General features: G+C 41.8%; 1 protein-coding gene across 1 annotated transcript in view; it reads right to left on the minus strand.

The window, feature by feature from the left end:
• Positions 1–507: 507 nt before the first annotated feature.
• The window catches only part of SAE1 (SUMO1 activating enzyme subunit 1), a 93895-nt gene continuing 74705 nt past the window's right edge, over positions 508–19697 (minus strand). Inside the window, exons 7-9 of the mRNA XM_077457355.1 lie at positions 3934–4078; positions 1307–1376; positions 508–1225 (exon numbers count right to left, since the gene is read on the minus strand). Coding sequence (XP_077313481.1) covers positions 1133–1225; positions 1307–1376; positions 3934–4078 — 308 coding nt within the window. The 3' untranslated portion in view covers positions 508–1132. The remainder of the gene's footprint in view (positions 1226–1306; positions 1377–3933; positions 4079–19697) is intronic.

Here is a 19697-nt window from a genome sequence, read left to right on the forward strand (position 1 = left end):
CTGGAAGATGTTGCTTTTCCATTAAAAAAAACTAGTTCACACCAGATCTATTGCATTCATGTGTGATAGAAATATTACTGTAAGCTGCAGGTCTTGGATCTGCTGACCCAAATTTTCCTATTCAAATCACCATTTGGGACATTTTACATAAATCGGACCCAAGAGCAAAGCTTCCCCAGGAAAAAGCAGGGATCAGTCAGGCAGCTGAAGGAAAACTGCCAAGATTTCAATATTTAAATAACATGCCACCAAAACGTGTTACTTTCTGGATACCCACACAGAGGTCAACCAAAATAGCACATCATTAGTAAGGCAAAGCAGCAAATTTTTTTAGCGGGTATTTCCTAGCCAGTTGCTTTTGCTTGTACTGGATCCTGGAAGATCCTACCCTATCCAATAGTAATTGCCCAAATTTTGAATGTTTCCAAGAAGCAAACGGCTGAGACAGACTACTCATGTGCCTGTAGGAAAACCCTGCTCCAAAATGAAGATCTCCATAGACAGATGTTACACGACAAAGGATTTATGTATCCATTGTACATAAAGCATGCACAAAATAATGGAACAGGCTTGTTTATTCACCGTTTGGTATTACAATTCTCAAAAAAGGTTTAAATACCCACTTCAATTTGCTTACCATCTTCACAAATCAGCTCATCTGCAACAAAGGACAAATCCATCCAAAACTGATATCATTTTGCACAATAGTTGGCAAGCTGAATGACATGCCAACTTTTATATAGCCAAGACTCCATTACTGAGACATTCTTATCAGAATTCCCAGTTACCTATCATACAAAAACACCAAATGATGAAGTGACACTGCCTCACAGATTCTGCCATTTAAAAAAAAAAAAAAAACACCCCAGGATGTAAACTGAGGGGCAACTGGATGACTGCCTTGTGGAGGGGCAAAAACAATTTATTGCAAGAAAATCTTATCAAGGGCAACTCTGAAAGAAATATGAAGCAGCCAGGTAACAACCCAGCAGTGCCCATCAAAAAATTGATATCACCTTCAGGTGGAGCTGTCCTCTAATGGTGAGGGTAAAGCATCTAAAAAGTGGCGTTGGTCCAATCTTTGCAAATATCCCATAACACTCTGCAAAACAGTCCAAGAGCATTCTTCAAATCATTTGCCCCCTAAACAGTCAACAATGCCATTACTCTTAAGCCCATTGAAGAAAAAGAAGTTGTTATGTGGGGCATCTCGTTGGGACAGGGCCTAGATGAAGAGAAAAATACATTGTCAGGATGTGATAAACAATAATACAAATTGTATATGCCTACTGCATGCAATACTTACCTTTACGATTTCTTGACCCAAAACACCGCCTACCACTGCACAGACAGGTGCCATCTCAGAAAAACAATAGCTGCAAAAGAAGTAAAGTAGACATCACTTAGTGCCCTGCACAACATCAGTGTGATTGAGATTTTTAAGTACCAGAATGAAAGGAATTTCCCTGGTTAGAGGAAGAAGGCAATGCTAACAGGTATGTCCTCCAAGAAATATTTGAAGATTGGTGTTGTATGGGTGACCTTCTCCCACCTTTAGTGGGACCGTTCAGAAATAAAACCTGTGGACAAAAGTATCCAGTGTTCTGAACCAGCACTTGTGCAGCTCGACGTTTCTTATACCCTTTGGCAATGTTATTGAGGCACCAACATAAAACTATGTTATAGAAAGTCTCTAGCACCTCACCTCCTGTAGGCAGCCAAGTGCCTTATCCCAAACCTATACGGCTACTATGGTGGGGGAATGGTTCATTACAGTTAATGAAATTACAAATTTTCAGGATAAGCATGGCATGCTCAGTGGTATTTGGATGGTTAGGGAAAAGTAGGGACAGGTTATATGGGTTGGTCTCAAAATGTACTTTGTCATGAGACAGGGAAAGCCAATACACCCCTTCCTAACCAATGATACCACAAAAATCCTAGTTCACTCCTTGGTTATCACTCGCCTCGACTACCGCAACTCCCTCATTGGCTTACCTTTACATAGGCCATCTCCCCTTCAGTTCATCATGCATGCTGCTGCCAGACACCTTACCAACTGTTCAGTGTCTGTTACCCTTCACTGTCAATACCTCACTGGCTTCTAATCACCCAATTAAATTCAAAATACTAACAACTCACAAAGCCATCCACAGCTTGGACCCCCAGTTACATTACTAACCTAGTCTCAAAATGCCAAATCATCCTCTTCGTTCCTCCCATAACCTCCAGCTCTCTAGTTCTCATGACATTTCCTGAGCCTCTCCAATCCTTTGGAATTCCCTACCCCAATCTGTCCAAACTATCTTATACCTTGTCCAATTATAGGCAACACCTGAAAACTTCTCTTCAGAGAAGCCTGTCCCACCTCCACCCAACATTTGTACTGTTTTTTTCTCCATCAGCTCATCTCCCACAGCTGTTACCTTTTGTGTCACTTGACCCTCCCTTTTGGATTGTAAGATCTAACAAGCAGGGCCCTCCAAGTGCTTCTGTATTGAAAATGTACTGTTTGTGCTCACATTATAAAGCACTGTGCAAATGGTTAAGACTATATCAATACTGTATAATAATCAGTTAGAAAAACTACAAGGCCCGTTTCACATGGGACTGACTAGATTTTAATCAGCAGATCTGCTTGCTGATCCACTGCTAATCAGAGCAGAGTGGGTGGATGACCAGGAGTTGTCAGAAAAGTTACCACAGGGATAACTGGCTTGTGGTGGCCAAGCGTTCATAGTGATGTCGCTTTTTGATTCTTCGATGTTGGCTCTTCCCATCATTGTGAAGGAGAATACACCAAGCGTTGGATTGTTCACCCACTAATAGGGAATGTGAGCTGGCTTTAGACCGTTGAGACAGTGGACTATCCGTGCAGCATGGACAGAGCCCAGTCTGGCAGAAGGTTTTTTATCTTCATGCATTCTATACATGAAGATAAAAAGCCTTCTGCATGCAGCAGTGCCTCTAAAAAACTTCCCATCTCGATCCAGCGATGTTGCACGAGAGACTAGGCTGTCCTGGGAGGGGTTGCTTGGAACACGGCTGTGTCTGAATTGACACATGGAGCCGTGGCTCGGGTACCCCCATAGCAAGCTGCTTTCTGTGGGGGTACTCAACCGGAGGGAGGCGCCAGAAGTGCTGAAGAGGGACCCAAGAACAGGAGGATCTGGGCTGCTCTGTGCAAAACCACTGCACAGAGCAAGTATGTATAACATGGATTAAGGCACATAGGAGGCACAGCACACAGCAGAATTGTCAGTCTGGGGGGTGGGTAGTGTTCGATGCACTAGCAGATTTTGATACACAAATTGAGGCCAAATTCCAGCTTACACTTACAGCAAACCGTTTTGTTCCTTTTGGGATAAAGGTTTTACACAAGTAAAAAAGGATCATTGCAAGCAGCCCTGTTAGTGCTTAATGGTTTGTTTTAACACTCTTAACTGATACATATGCAGGGGAGCTTGTTCTGTTGAAAACCAACAGACTTACTGGCTGGATCATCAGGTGAAAAAAAAAAAAGCAAAAAAAAAAAAAAATATTTAAGAATTGCAATAAGATAAAATGTTTACTTTTGGCTGAATACCACTTTAATACACAAGGCTAATACACCAGGATAACAATCCTGATTATTAAGGGGGAAAACAAAGAAAAAAAAACCCAAGCATTAGCCAAGTTTAATGAGATTTGAAGGTTGGTAACAAGGCTCAAAAAGATTTTTTCCTTGTGTAAAGCTTTGCGAATTGAGCCTAGGACTACAATTATGTGGTATACTCACACATACTACTTTGTATGTGTTCTACTTTGTACACAGGCTTTACAATTGTTTTATGACAGCGCTATGCAAACATCTGCATGACGACCACTGTACCACTAGTCTTTAGTGAACTTTCAATTACAGTAAAATTGAAATTCCTAAAACATCATAATTACCTGGCAAAGTCTTCTTCCAGGAGATCAGGGTTAACACTCATGGAATCCAGAAGATCATTGCGAATCTGCAGCAAGAGATCACAGTCTTCCTGAAATGTGCTGGGCTTGGGGTCCCTCCCCTTATCTGTACGGAACTTCATTATTACTGTGGAGAGAGGGGAGATTTATCAATGCATGAGCTGCATACAATTTATGAATAGGAGGAAATTATCAAACGATACAAGACATGCAACATGTGGTCCATTCCTTCCCCGCCTCTATCAGTAGCAGGGAGTTACAGAAAACAAACTTTATTGTTCTCTTATCCTATGAATATGTAAAAAAAAAAAAAAAAAAAAAAAAAACTTCCTGCCAGGTGTCAGTAAAGGAATGTGTACAAGTTACAGCTGTAGTTTTTATCTGAATTCCACAGGTGGACGAAACCTAAAGAGCACTTCGCACATTTCACCCTAGGCTGGCATGCATTTCACTGTGAAGTCTACCAGTCAGTAAGGGCTCATGCACATAGGACTTAAAAAAAGAAATTCACGTAAAAAAAATGCATATTTTTTTGCAGGTTAAAAAAATAAAAATTGCATTTTTCCTTAGGTGCCTGCAGAGCATTTTACCCACAATCAGGTGGTGGGTACAATGTCAGGTTCACAGCACAGCTGTCTGCCCATACCTCCCATACAGGCAGTTACTGAAATCCAAAAAGAATAAATGAACTACGAGAGTGATCACCAGCACCCTCACAGTTCAAGCCGTCTGCCATGGTGCTACTTGTAGTTCATTCATACACAGATCTGTGTGAATGACATGGCTGTGTGGATGGACAACCGAAGAGCTGCAGTTTTTCCAATTTTGACAGCAGGTGCTTGAGTATTAAGTTACACCTCGAATACAGGGTGTAACTTATCCTTTAAAGAGGAAGTAAACTCCCTTTGTTTTTTTGTGCCTATAGGTAAGCCTATAATAAAGGCTTACCTATAGGTACTGTAAATAACTTCTAAGCATGCAGTTTAGGAGATATTTACTGTATACTGCCCCATCTGGTGTCATTAGCGCATGCGCTCTGAAGAAGCGGCCGCTCGTGCCGTTTTAAGACCCATGCTGTTACCGGCGGCTCCCAAAAGGAAATGCAACATCATTGCTGCTCCAGCCAGTCACAGTGCTGGAGCCTGCCAACCCAGAAGTAACTCCGGGAAAGACGTCAGCAAGTACGGGCGCTGTTGCAGGGTTTCGTTCTAAGGCAAGTATTCCATAATGAGCTAGGATATGATGCATACTAGCTCATTATGCCTTTGTCTTGCATTATTTTTTTTTTGGAGGTTTACAACCTCTTTACCCACTTTGTATCCGTGCCAATTCTGACACTTGGCTCCTACATGTAAAAAAAAAAAATAAAAAAAATAAAAAAAAACTAGAAAAGTTATTTAGAACCCATAAATTTTTTTTACAGAGGTCCTATAAAATAAAATGGTGAGTGTTGCAATTTTTCTGTCACACGAAATCTGTGCAGCAGGTTTTCAAACGCAATTTTTTTGGGAAAAAAAACTCATGTATAAAAACAAAAATCAAAACACTAAACTTAGCCCAATTTATTTGTATAATGTGAAAGATGATGTTACGCCAAATAGATACCCAACATGTCATGCTTGAAATTTCATCTGCCCATGGAATGGAGGCAAACTACGGTGCTTAAAATGCCTTTAAAAGGTTACCAGCTTAAAGTTGCACAGGTCTGGTGCTAGAATTCGCTATCACGACAATAACACTGGCGGCACAGTGGTGTAGTGGTTAGCACTCTCGCCTAGCAGTAAAAAAGGTCACTGGTTCAAATCCCAACCATGACACTACCTGCCTGGAGTTTGCATGTTCTCCCTGTGTCTGCGTGGGTTTCCTCCGGGTACTCCGGTTTCCTCCCACACTCCAAAGACATGCAGGTAGGTTAATTGGCTTCTGTCTAAAATTGGCCCTAGTATACAACTGGGGATCTTGGATTGTGGCTCCTTGAGGGTAGGGACCAATGTGAGTGTGCAATGTAAAGGGATAGGGACAATTGTAGACACTCAGGTTGAACTGGATGGACTGATGTCTTTATTCAACCTAACTAACTATGTAACTCTTGTGTAGTGTGATCACTGTTTATATGTATACGGGAGTAACGTGTGTGGATAGGGGCGCTTTACATTTTTTTAAATGATTTTCATTATTTTTATACCTGGTGGCCAGGTAAACAAGGAGGGAGAACCAGAAATGACAAAATACTTGTCGCAACAATGTCAGTTCCTCTCTCTGCTCGCTACTGGTCGCATCACTCGCAAGCTCCACGACAGGATGGTAGAGCCTGGAAAAGGCGGCAGCAGCCGTGGGGCGCTACCCCCTTTTTACATCTGCACAAGTGATCAAATGGCTAATTAGCCACTCAAATCACTTCCGTCTTACTGGGAATCACTGGGTGAAAAGACCCATACCGGGATGCTGCCTGTAGGTGCAGGCATCATCCCGGTTTAACTACTGAAACCAGAGGACGTCCATGGACAATCGCTTATACAGGCATTCATATTTTTTTTTTTAAGCCTGTAAATGCACCTCTATGTTAGCGTAAGTGGAAATGTACACATAGGTATTTAAATGTGTATTTGAAGAAGAAAAATCCACCGTATTATGAGCATACATTCATACATCCCACATACATGAGGCCCAACAGTGGTGGCAAACATTTGTAAATAAAAATTTACAAATTTTAATTTTCAAAGACCAATTAAAAAAAGTTGAGGTGACTGTTACACAAAGAAAACTCAAATATTAAAAACAAGATTGACGACATTACATGACACGCAGAACCGAATCTTTGCTGAAAGTTATGCCTGGTACACACATTAAATGGGCTAAACGAGAAAAAAAAACGAAAGAACTTTCTGTACCAACTATGATGTTAGTACAGCGATCTCCCCGCTGTGCTATTTGACTCCGCATAGATAGCAGGGAACAATGCTGATAAGTCCAGAGGCAGAGTACAGGAAGTTATCAGCTCACTAGATTTCTGGTTGAACAGATATTGTTTTTACACTTGTCAAACAGATGAATATACCATGGAGCAAAAGGTAAATTTATTGTTAGAGTTTACCTATACTTTAACCCTTCTCTACTTTGTCCACAACGTAAAAAGTTTGAACTTTGGATATACTGTAATGCAGTCTTCCTACCCTATCATCCAGTTCTGAGATAGAACACAGACTACTACATGGTGTAGGCTGCAAAAATCAGGAGAACCGTGAGGGTTGGCAGGCAAGACATAGCAGAATGGATTTCTCTATATCCTATTGACTTCCTGGCTGCAGGTAGAACCTTCTTGTAAATAAAATAAAAAATGTAATTTGGTCATGTATGCTGTACGCATTCATTGGCTAAGACAGAAAACAGTGCTATGCACAACTGGAGAACAGAGAGCATTCTTACCACTTGCTGAAAAAGACAGATATATGAAAGATATCCATGACCATTTTGGGGTAGGGCTGCCACCTCATCCCTTTAAACCCAAACACAACAATTACACAGGTTCTGAGGCTAATTGAATGCAGGTAAGGCACTCGTTTACCAACTTAAAGTGACACTAAAGATTATAAAAAAAAAAAAAAAAAAAAAAAAAAGTCATACCTCCACTGTGCAGCTCGTTTTGCATAGTGACCCCGATCCTCAACTTCTGGGGTCTCTTGGTGGCTCTCTCAGCTCCTCCCCACAGCAGATAACCCCGGCGGGGGAGGGGGTTTATCTTGCAGTAGGGTTGCCACAGAACCTGTGTAATTCATTTGTGTCCTAGATTAAAGGGATGATGTGGCAACCCTACCTTGCATGCACGCTCCTGAGTCCAGCATTCGGCATCCATGGAGGTCGAACGCAGGACTCGCCCCAGCCCCCCGGCGCTCGAGTCATTGGATTTGATTGGCAGCAGCAGAAGCCAATGGCTGCACGTCCCTGTGGGTCAAGTTCGGGGGGGGGGGGGGGGAGGAGGAGAGGAGGAGGTGGTTTGACTGTTAATGCAACCCCTTTAATCAGCCGCAGAAACTGTAATATGTGTTCTGTTTAAAGGGATGAGGTGGCAACCCTACTCTGGGGGTCCATATTCTACCTGTATCATGAGAGACACTAGCTGCGGTCAAGAATTATTCACTCAGGTCTCCATTGGATAAGACATGTTTTAGCCAGTCTCAGCTTCTGTCTCAAAACAATGCAGATAAGCTCCGATTCCTGATTAGATCTACACCACATAGCAGACTTGCTCTGCTGACGAATGTCTGGCTCGTGCCTACACTCTGTGTACTACTTTTTTAAATTTGACTAGGAAACAACTGATCTATCGCTGTAACAGTTAATACTTTACAGACCTGAAACCGTAAGATTGACATTTGAGGAGAAAGCCACCACAGAACCAAGACTACCAGATGAAGTAAACCTTGTTTGAAGATGAAGTCTTTTCAATTCTCTTTCCTGCACTGCCCCCCACTGGACATGAGGAGATCAGCAACACAACATGTGATGACAGATGCTGTCAATGTGTTAACAATGGGAGCTGAGCATAAAGCTGCTGCAAGACTAAAAACTGCAAAATATCAACATAATAGATCAGCTTTAAATCTAAATAATTCCTCAGCGGTAAATTTAATATAGTAGGAACTGAGACTGAGTCCTGTAAGGGCTTGCATGTACTAGAAAAGGGTCATGCATAATGTTAGGATTGCAAACTCTGCTCATGTTCGTGCTTCAACTCCCCCCTCCCAACAAGGTAAAGCATAAAAAAACGCATATATACATATAATAGTAATATATTATTGTATACTTGGTTAACCACTTCAGCCTTCCCCCCCCCACAAACAGCTTTCTTTTGGTGTTATTTGATAACCTCTGCAGTTTTTATTTTTTGCGATATAAACAAAGTGACAATTTTGAAAAAAAAAAAAAGCATTTATTTTTTTATTTTTGCTATAATAAATATCCCCAAAAAACATATAAAAAAAAAGAAAAAGTTTTTCCTCAGTTTAGGCCGATATAGTTACATAGTTAATATAGGTATTCATCCCCCCCAACCCCCCCCCCCCCCCCAAAATAATATTCGCAATAAGTGCATATTGATTGGTTTGCGCAAAAGTTATAGCATCTACAAAATAGAGGATAGATTTATGGCATTTTTAGTATTCTTTTATTAGTAATGGCAGCGATCTGCGATTTTTATCGTGACTGCGACGTTATGGCAGACACATCAGACACCTTTGACACTATTTTGGGACCATTGTCATTTGTACAGCGATCAGTGCTATAAAAACGCACTGATTACTGTGTAAATTACACTGGCAGGGAAGGGGTTAAACACTAGGGGGCAATCAAGGGGTTAAGTGTATTATAGGTAGGGAATGGACTCCCACACAAATGCCAGCGATCACAGCGCCCGATGACAGGGAGCAGTAGCTCGCTGTCTTGTCACTAGGCAGAATGGGGAAATGCCTTGTTTACATAAGCATCTTCCCATTCTGCTGCCTCAGGACATGATTGCAGGACACTGGTGGACAGAGAGTCCTGCGTGCCCACAATGCCGCTTCTTAAAGTGGACATACCTGTATGCCCATTTTTGCACCCGTGCCATTGTGCCAACATATATCGTTGTGCACTGGCCGGCAAACGGTATAGGCAAAACTTTTTCCATTTTGGATAGAGCAAGGGAGGGTTACAACCTATGTCAGATTTTTTTTTCGCTGTGTCCCATTGCTGATGTTTCCCTTGACTTCCTGTCCCATAGCCAAACAGGAAGTAAGAGAAAATCCCTGCGCATTCTGTTCCCTGCCAGGTCATCAGAACGAGTGTACCCATTTATTTCCCCTCTATTACATTTCTGGGGACAAGCCAAAGTTTGGGATTTCCCTTTACTTCCAATGATGATGGTAAACAGGACTAAGTGTGAGCCTTTAGCAAAAAGGTTTTGCCTTTAGTTCTTAAGGATTTTGATACTTGATAGATCACATTGATAAGCTATACAGAAAATACAACCAGGGCTATTCCCCAGAAAAAGCAAAGTTGAAGTACCCCAGTTGACTGCTAAGGGCAAAACTTCGCACTGGTTTCAGTTTTCCCAACAACAGCTTGGTACCCATTCACACTTTGCACACTGGCTTATACAGAAGAAATGCTGTATGCCTTGCCATTTGCATGTGAACCACTAAGAAATCAATAAGTAGTGACACAACCACCCACTACGGAGAAATGTCTTTATGGTGCTCTTCCACACCACTGAACTGGCAATATTCACTGTAAAGCCACCAATGCCACCAGTCAGGAGTCTGATTTATTAAAGAGACCCTACCAGGTCTCTAAACAATTTCAAATACCACAACCCTGCAGGATAACTGTTCTACTCATTTTTTGCCAATGGCCCACAAATCAGATTTTTCTTTAGGAGGTGGAGGGCGATACCATGGTATGCCATGGGGCACACAGGCATCCAACACTTCTGGAGACTGCAGTGATAGAATAGAGAGGTGGGGGATGAGGGAGTTTGGACACATGAGGTGCTGAAGAGGTGGGTACAACTCTTCTCTTGCAAGGTACTTGGATTCGTTTAATGACCTGACAAGGTACCTTTAAGCTTGCTACATGCACACACACAGATGACAGTCTAATTAACAATCTGCTCACTTCAGATTGAATAGTATGAATATGGACGTATTCCACAGTTAAAACAATTGAAAGTTTAGGCATTTGGCCAACTTTACAATTTGCCGTGTGGTGTACTATTGTAGTGAGCAGTGGATAGCGGTATCCACTCTGATGTGGATGTCGATGGCACAATCAGATTATAAAGTAAATTTTCTTTTAATCAATCCTAAGGGCCCTTTCACACTGATGCATTTTTGCTACATTTTTACCTTGTGAAAAACCCAAGAAAAACGCAATAAAAAAAGATTTCCCTTTAAACCCTACAGGACTCTTCACACCATTATACTGCGGGTGCGGTGTGTTCTGAAAAGTCCTGCGTGCTGCACACCCATTGTAAAAACATAAAACATTAAAAACATGTTCAAAATGCTCCACTTTGCATTTTTTGAGTCACATGTCTGTTTCACAGGTGTGTGCCAACCAGAAAATGCACCAAAAACATCAAACCCACATATGCATTTTTAATGTGTCTTTTCAACGGCCCAGTTAAAGCACCCTAAAACAGATCCCTTGGCAATGAGCCAGCTGCAAAGACTTGGCATAGTTGTAGATGACATCTAGAAGAAACAAAATACAATTACAAAATACCAAATAATATACTGTAATAACAAATCTTCTAGACCCAAGAAACACATACATTGGGCATGATCTGAAGATGAAAAATTGAAGCATTCAGGATCATCTGTAAAAATGAATAAAATACCAGTGCCAAATTTTTTTCTGGCAATGGATTGTTTAAAATCTTTCCTACAATCTTGATTATCTTTCAGATTTGGGTTGAAATTGCCTGATTTATTAACCTGCTATCTAGCGTCTATGGTAGACTTAAGAATCTATGGAAAAATGCTTAGAGGTAGGTTTCCATGCCTCTCACATTAAAGGGTACAGATGGCAAGGACAGACTACCTTACATATTTTCCATCAGTCTGTTAGCCAGCACATACCTCCTGCCAACTAAAAACCTTCAAAAAATAAGTTACTTCCCAGATTTTATTAGCTGGCACCAAAATCTACTTTATTCCTGTTGCGCAAGCCAAAAACAGGCAAACTATTTTAACCTGCACTGACTTTTCACATTCCTGACATACACACTGGGGCCAAAAAATATTCAGTGCTGGAGAACAAGTAAAATCCCTGGTCAGGAATCAGATCCAAAGCAAATAAAGTAAAAGTGTAGGCTGGCAGGGAGTGGTGGCATCTGTTCCACAGCATCCCCTAAGGCTGAGGCGACAGCAGTGAGCAAAGACCCAAAAATAACACCGGTTTTCTCTGGCATGTCTTCCAGAAGGGGCAGGTCCTGGCCTGGCAGCAGGTGCAGAAATGTGCTGATCTCTGCCCCGCATCTCAGATCACATCACACAGCAGAGACACAAATTATGCACACTGATTAGGTAAAGGACCAAAGAAAAAAAAAAAAAAAAATAAAACACACACACACACACACACACACACCATGGTTTAATCTACAAATTCAATAACCACAACAACCTACACAATTTTGAGCAAATAAATAGAATAGTTAGGTCTCGTTTACATGAACGTACTTAAATAACTCCAGCTTTTCCTCCCCAAAACAGATGGATGGTGCATGTAAATGAATCACAACCCCCCCACTGTCACATTCTTTAGCTGTATACAGCAGGTTTCTGTCTTGACTCTCCTCCTGGCCGAACTTCAAAGTTCTGACTTTGTTTCCTTCCTTTTCCAGTCCTGATACATGTCCCATCATCCTTTGAACCTCTGTAGTTTCAGGGAATCACTTGTACCAGTTCTGGGAGTTGATGTGGGTGGGTCCTAGGGTTAATGTGGGTGTTTCTGGGCCTTCATGTGGGAGGTGAAAGGTGTAAGACAAAAAAAAGGTGTCATACCTCCTCCTTTGTCATTTTTGTCTTGCAGCATGCCAAATAATGGCTTACTGCAAGACTAGAGGAAGGGCCATGGGAGGTCATTATGATGGTGGCTTATTGCAAGACTACAGAGGAAGGGCCATGGGAGGTCATTATGATGGTGGCTTATTGCAAGACTAGAGGAAGGGCCATGGGAGGTCATTATGATGGTGGCTTATTGCAAGACTACAGAGGAAGGGCCATGGGAGGTTATTTAGGGGTGTCCTTCGAATGTAAATTAATCACTTCACAGAGATCAGGGCTCTGGGAAGGTGGGACTCTCCCTGTTGACACTGGTCGGCATATTTAACTGGGCTGGGTTGAATTCTAATTGTGATCCATTCAATCTTGACCAGCAGCAGAGCTAGCTTTCAGAACATGCTGTGTATGTGTGTATGAAGGAGCTTGCTTCTTGAATAATGTTGTGTTCTGCTTGGTGGGACTTGGAGGTTTGGACGACTTCTGTAGGTGTGACTGGCCAGTGGCCAAGATTGAATGTTAATTAGAATCATTCCATCCCATTCACCACCAGAGCTGTAAGGGAAGTTGCATTTGAAAAGTCTGAAAGACTACAAAGGGGAGTGTCCTAGACTCTGGTCAATGCAGGGAGTGGCTGTGGATGAGCAGGATATACAGTGTCACCTGATACAAAGCCACAACTAAACCCAGAATATCAGGGGATCTGCAGACACCAAAGGAATACTGTACAATGGTATTATCTATGCTGGGATTAATCATTCTACTGGTTCTAATGAAAACAAAGCTAAAGTGCAAGTGATACTAAAGTCTTGTGTGTGTTTTTTTTTTTTTAGTTAAAAATAAAACATAACTTACCATCTCTGTGCAGTCATTTTGCACAGAGCAGCCCAGATCCTCCTGTTCTCAGGTCCCTCTCCGGTGCCCCTGGCCCCTCTTTCCTGTCTGATTGTCCCCACAGCAAGCAGCTTGCTATGGGGTCACCCGAGCCACAACAGCATGTATTCATTCAGACATGAAGCCGCTGCTTGGCCCCACCCTCTTTCTCTCCTCATTGGCTGACAGCAGAGGGAGCCAATAGCACGGCACTGCTGTCTCAGTCAATGAGGTGGGAAGTCCCGGGCAGCTGAGATACTTCAACATTGCTGGCTCTAGATGGGGCTCAGGTAAGTATTAGAGGGTCTGAGAGGGCTGCTGTACACAGGCGGCTTTTTATCTGAATGCATTAGGATAAAAAAAAAAAACCTGACTATACAATATTTTTCAGCTTTAGGGCCGGTTCACACTGCGACGCGAGGCGAGGCGACACGGCTCGGCTCGCCTCGCTCCCGCAAGTCGCCCCCATTCAGTACTATGGAACCGTTCTGAGAGGAGCGACTCGAGTCGCTCCGACTCAGAAAAAAGGTTCCTGTACTACTTCGGGGCGACTTGCATTGACTTCTATGCAGAAGTCCTCTGCAAGTCGCCGCTGAGCTCCCCGCAAGTCGCGGCGAGGTAAGTCGGAGACGCCTCGCCGCGGCTCGCTGTGTGAACCGGCCCTTAAGCATTCAAGTGGTGCAGGGCGGCACAGTGGTGTAGTGGTTAGCACTCTCACCTAGCAGTAAAAGGGTCGCTGGTTTGAATCCTAACCACGACACTACCTACCTGGAGTTTGCATGTTCTCCCTGTGCGGGTTTCCTCTGGGTACTCGGGTTTCCTCCCACACTCCAAAGACATGCAGGTAGGTTAATTGGCTTCTGTCCCAAATTGGCACTAGTATATGAATCAGGGCCTTGTATTGTTGGATCCTTGAGGGTGTGTGTGTGTGTGGGTGTGTGTGTGTGTGTGTGTGTGTGTGTGTGTGTGTGTGTGTGTGTGTGTGTGTGTGTGTGCAATGTACAGGGATAGGGACAATTGTAGACACTCAGGTTGAACTGGATGGACTGGTGTCCATCCATTCAACCTTACTATGCAAGTATGTGGCCATGTTTTGCATGCATGGGATGCACAGGTGTGCCGTGCATCCATTTGCAGGCAGTCCTTTTCAATTGGGTTGCAGCAGCTGCTAGCAAATTGGCATCCCAATTGACATACATGGGGATACCCAGGAACCTGCATTCACTATATCTGGTCTTCCACAGTACACAGAACATGGAAATGCAATTTTAGTAAATATAAACTGCTCAATAACTTGTCTCATTGGCAGTATATAGCAGTCTGACTCATCAGTGTGATTAAAGCTTGTACGAGGAGTTTCTTTCTACTCCGACTGCCCTATGAGGCTGCAGGACCCCTGACCCTCTGTCTGGACAGTGCTGAATGGCCCTGTGCTGATCACATGCACCCTTCCAAGAGAAAAACTCCTCTAGCAATACACAAACTGAGAATGTGCAGGGTACCCCCCAAAGCTCTGTATTATCAGGAGATGGATTGGGAACTCTGGAAGAAGGGGAGGATCAGAGAAGACCGGATTAAACGGCTTTTTTTTTTACACAATGTATAGGCTTAACCCCTTACACAGAGTACAACAAGCATGCTTTACTGCATATACAGACCGATTTTACGGTTGTGGGTTTAGTAACACTTTAGGTTCATCCATGTTAACAAGGCCTTCATATCTGTAAAACTAAAAACACAAATACTTTTGTGCGCAGATTCAAAGATCACGACTTGTGCACTTTTGTAGAGAGTGGGAAAGGGTATTAACACCTGTTTTACTGTTACCTGGGGATCCTTTAGAGATTGTGTGTCCTCAATTTCCATCCCCTTAACAATGGTTTCAGACAGAATAAAAGAAAAGGAAACCTATAAAAAGTGCAATAAATAGCTGGCAGGGGTTCTAGCAGCATTTTTATTTCTATTCATGTTGGAGATGCGCTCTCACTCCTTTTGGTGCAACTGATGTCATCAGGACAGGACATGGGGGGGACTTCTCTCCAACAGAATCCCAGATAGCGGGAAAAGCATGGTAAGCGGTTCTAATTCTTCTCCACACTAAACAAAACTAAAGATAATAGACAGTGAATTAACTAAATTGGTTACTCGACTAGGAAATTCAAAAAATAATAAAATGCATAAAGCAGAGGTTCTTGATAGTAAAGCTCATATGTCAATCAGTAGATCTAAAGATGAACAGATAGATATAAAAATCTTGATTTAAGCTTAGCTCTTCACTATTCACCTCTCAGCCCCTCTATTAGTCCATACTCAGGCTGATGAGCTATGGCTGATGGATTTTCAATGGTTTGCTCACATATATCTTTGGCATGAACCAAGATCTTAGATGTGAGGGCTGCACGTTTTGTTTTTAATTTTTATTCCTTTGAAGAGGAAGTAAACCTCCCTCTAATGTTTCTAAATATAGGCTATAAGGCGTATGTATAGTTACTGTAAATATCTCCTAAACTTGCACCGTTTAGGAGAGATTTACTGTATACTGCACCGATTACATGTGCTCTGAAGGAATGGCCGCTTGTGCCATTTCTTCAGAGCCCTTGTCACAGAGCTGGAGACGGTGGACCCAGAAGGAAGACGGGCGAAGATGGATGCGGCCTACAGCAGGGACGACAGGGGGATTCGTTTGCAGGTAAGTGTCCCATAATGTGCTAGCGATCCATATTAGCACATTATGCCTTTACTTTGCAGGAAAAACCTTGGTCATCCAGCCAGTAAGCCTGTTATTTTTCAACTTACTTTAAATCGGTTTTATCCTCCTCTTGCGCATTTCTACCTACAGGTAATTCTATAATGTACGGTTTAGGTGATATTAAACTTACATGCAGCCGCTGAGGTCAGCAGCAAATGCGCTCTGAAGGCCTGGCAGATGCTGCCAGGAAACCAGAGCTCCTTTCCGGAAAGGAGGCAACATGTCAGCTCCCTCAGCGGTGACCGGGAGGCGGTGCGGGCGCTTCGATCTAAGGCAAGTATTTCATAATGAGCTACTATGTGGCGCATACTAGCTCATTTTGTCTTTGCCTTACAGGTTTTTTTTGGCCAGGGCATACAACCGCTTTAACAGAAAGAGCCCGTTCCAATGCTGGAACAAAGCGCTGTATGCTATTTGTAGATGAGGCTACATACTAGGGTTGCACTGATACTAGTATTAATATTGGTGTCGATACCGAGAATTTGCACAGGTATCAGTACTCGTGCAAATGCACAGATACCTGAAATGGATACTTTCAGGCTCGGTTCTTTTAGCTGTCAGTGGGTCTCCCCATTGACTGCTGAAGTGTTAAAGAAGTCCGGTAATTGGAGCGGTCAAAAAAAAGCAAAAAATAAAAAAAAATAACAGCCAGCATTTATTAACAACCTTGCTCAACACTAAAATTAAAAGAAAGTTTTTTGTATCTCTCCATTTCTTCGTCTGCAGATCAAAGGGATGAACAAATGTTCCTCTGTTTAACCCCTTAATTTACTCTAATGAGCCTTAATTCCTTATTTTCCTGCTTTTTTTGTTAGTGAATATTTTTACACATATATTAACACATTTCACATTGAAAAAGAGCAACATTTTTTTTTTTTTTTTGTAAATAACTTTTCAATGCTCTGTACCATTGCTGACAGCTGAAGTGAAAACAAAAAACAGTTGTGTTAGATATCTGTAATTGGTATCAGCGAGAGAGAGTACAAAAAAAATACAAATAAGTATCGGTGCATCCCTACTACATATATTATCTACGGTGCTTACAGAGGGCATGTCTAATAATGAAGGTATTCGTTCATTTGGCCCAACAAACTATTTAACCCTCACTAAAACATGGAGATCAGCTTTAAGAGCAGTGATAGGAACTAACCAAAATAACCAGTACCAAGCATGACTTGCAATTTGGTTACCGACAAAACACAACATTGTACTTGGAAATCAGAGACAGACGGAAATACTGACAAGTATGTGTAGAGAACATCAGTCCATTACATCTGTGCATAAGAAAAACTACAACAATCAGCCCTCTGACCATAATAGCAACCACTGTGTAATTCGACCGACTCACAACAATGAACATGCCGAGGCCATTGGCAACTCCCGCCACATAGTTAGCACATTCTAAAAGTGAAGATATATCCCTCGGCAGAAATATAATAATGTGCATGAGTGTCAAGAAAAGTGCATGTACATAGACAGAGGAATGCAGGTCACAGGCAAACTGAGAATAGCAGAGCAGGTGTACACCACACCCAAAGGAGGAAGCAGAGCAGTATGGACGCCCTCAGGCTCCCTTTCACTGCCCAGTTGCTGCATGGGGGTGGAGTGGGCCTGGAACACATGTAACAGCAGCAGGAAGGAAGCTGTACAAATATGGGTCACCATTAGAAAGTTTAAAAAACAAAAAAACATTGTCCATAATTATCGAAAACTTTTTTAGATTACATTTTTATAATTATACATACAAACAGGTAATATAGAAAATAAGTTCATGATTAAAGATCTGAAGTTAAAAAAATTTTTTTTTAGATCTTTATCTATCTATCTATCTCAAAAAAAAACTTGCACCCCTCATCAAATTCACTTACCATATTTATCGGCGTATAACACGCATTTTTTTTCCCCCTTAAAATCAGGGGGAAATCGTGGGTGCGTGTTATACGCTGATCCCCCATTTCTCTGCCATTCTCGAGGGCCTACGGCCATTTTCGGAAAGTCCTGCAAGAAGGGAAACCAGCTCTGGATCATAAAATAGGACTCGGGTATTTAGGTAGAGCTGCACGATTCTGGTCAAAATGAGAATCCCAATTGTTTTGCTTAGAATAAAAAGATCAAGATTCTCGCAACGCAAAATCTTTCACATTACACAAAAAATAAAATCATTAAATCCGTAATTTAAATAAAAAAAATAATTGCATTTGAAAGACCACTGCGCAAATACAGTGTGACATAAAATATTGCGACAACCACCATTTTATTCTCTAGGGTGTCTACTAATTATATATATATATATATATATATATATATATATATATATATATATATATATATATATATATATATATATATATATATATATATATAATGTTTGAGGGTTCCAAGTAATTTTCTAGCAAAAAATAAAAATAAAAAAGATGTTTACCTTGAAACCAACAAATGTCAGAAAAAGGTTTAGTGTTTATTAAAGAAATTGTAAAGTAAATTTTTTTCTTTTTTTTTAAATAACAAACATGTTATTATTTACCTCCACTGTGCAGCTCGTTTTGCACAGAGTGGCCCCGAACCTGCTCTTCTGGGGGCCCTTGGCGGCTGTCTCCGCTTCCTCCCGCAGGCACTTCTCACGTTCATGCGAGCTCCCTCGCATGATGAGAAGCACCTGCGGCCGCGCTCCCATGATATAGCCGCTCGCTGTATCACACGGCCCCGCCTCCCGACGAGCCAATGGCTGCGCTGCTTTCAATCCATCCACTCCAGCCAATCAGGTGCCAGGCTGAGTGGCGAAGAGGACGGCGGGGGTGAGTGCGGGATTTGAGGGGTCAAGCAAGTAAAAAACGGGGGGACTGGGGGCGCCGGCAGTGAGATTTTTTTTTTTTTCACCTTAATGCATAGAATGCATTAAGGTGAAACAACATTTACCTTTACGACCCCTTTAAGTGGTTAACCTTTTTTCACTTACACAAAGTCTATTCCATTGACAAATTGTTACAATGTTTATACTTAAGTTCAACTAATAAAGAATGTTGTGATTCTTAGCAAACTGCCCAGTTTTTCTCTTAATTTCTTTTAAGGGCTGTGGCTTCAGAAGAACAGAGAGAATTCTTTGCATAGAAAGAATTGTGAAACACTTTAGTCAAGATAGTGATAACGATTCTTGACGATTAATTGTGCAGCTCTATATTTAGGGGAGGCTGAGGGAGCGGATCATATGCAATTTTTTTTTTTTTTTTACCTTAAAGCGGTGGTTAAACCCATTTATGAAATTTGGCCTAAGCATAGTTACATAGTAGGTGAGGTTGAAAAAAAAAAAAAAGTCCAACCCATATGTATGTTTATATGTCAGTATTACATTGTATATCCCTGTATGTTGCGGTTGTTCAGGTGCTTATCTAATAGTTTCTTGAAACTATTGATGCTCCCCGCTGAGACCACCACCTGTGGAAGGGAGTTCCACATCCTTGCCGCTCTTACAGCAAGATCGGCAAGAACGGCAAGAATGATTCTTCATGAATCTATGCCGATTACTGCTGATACCGTTCTCATTACTAAAATATTTTATATAGTCCCTTATCCCCTCCAAGAGTTTACAT

Source organism: Lithobates pipiens, unplaced genomic scaffold, assembly GCF_037356315.1.
Source record: "Lithobates pipiens isolate NorthernLeopardFrog02 unplaced genomic scaffold, aLitPip1_a1.2 Scaffold_1, whole genome shotgun sequence".
In the NCBI taxonomy this organism is placed as follows: Eukaryota; Metazoa; Chordata; class Amphibia; order Anura; family Ranidae; genus Lithobates; species Lithobates pipiens.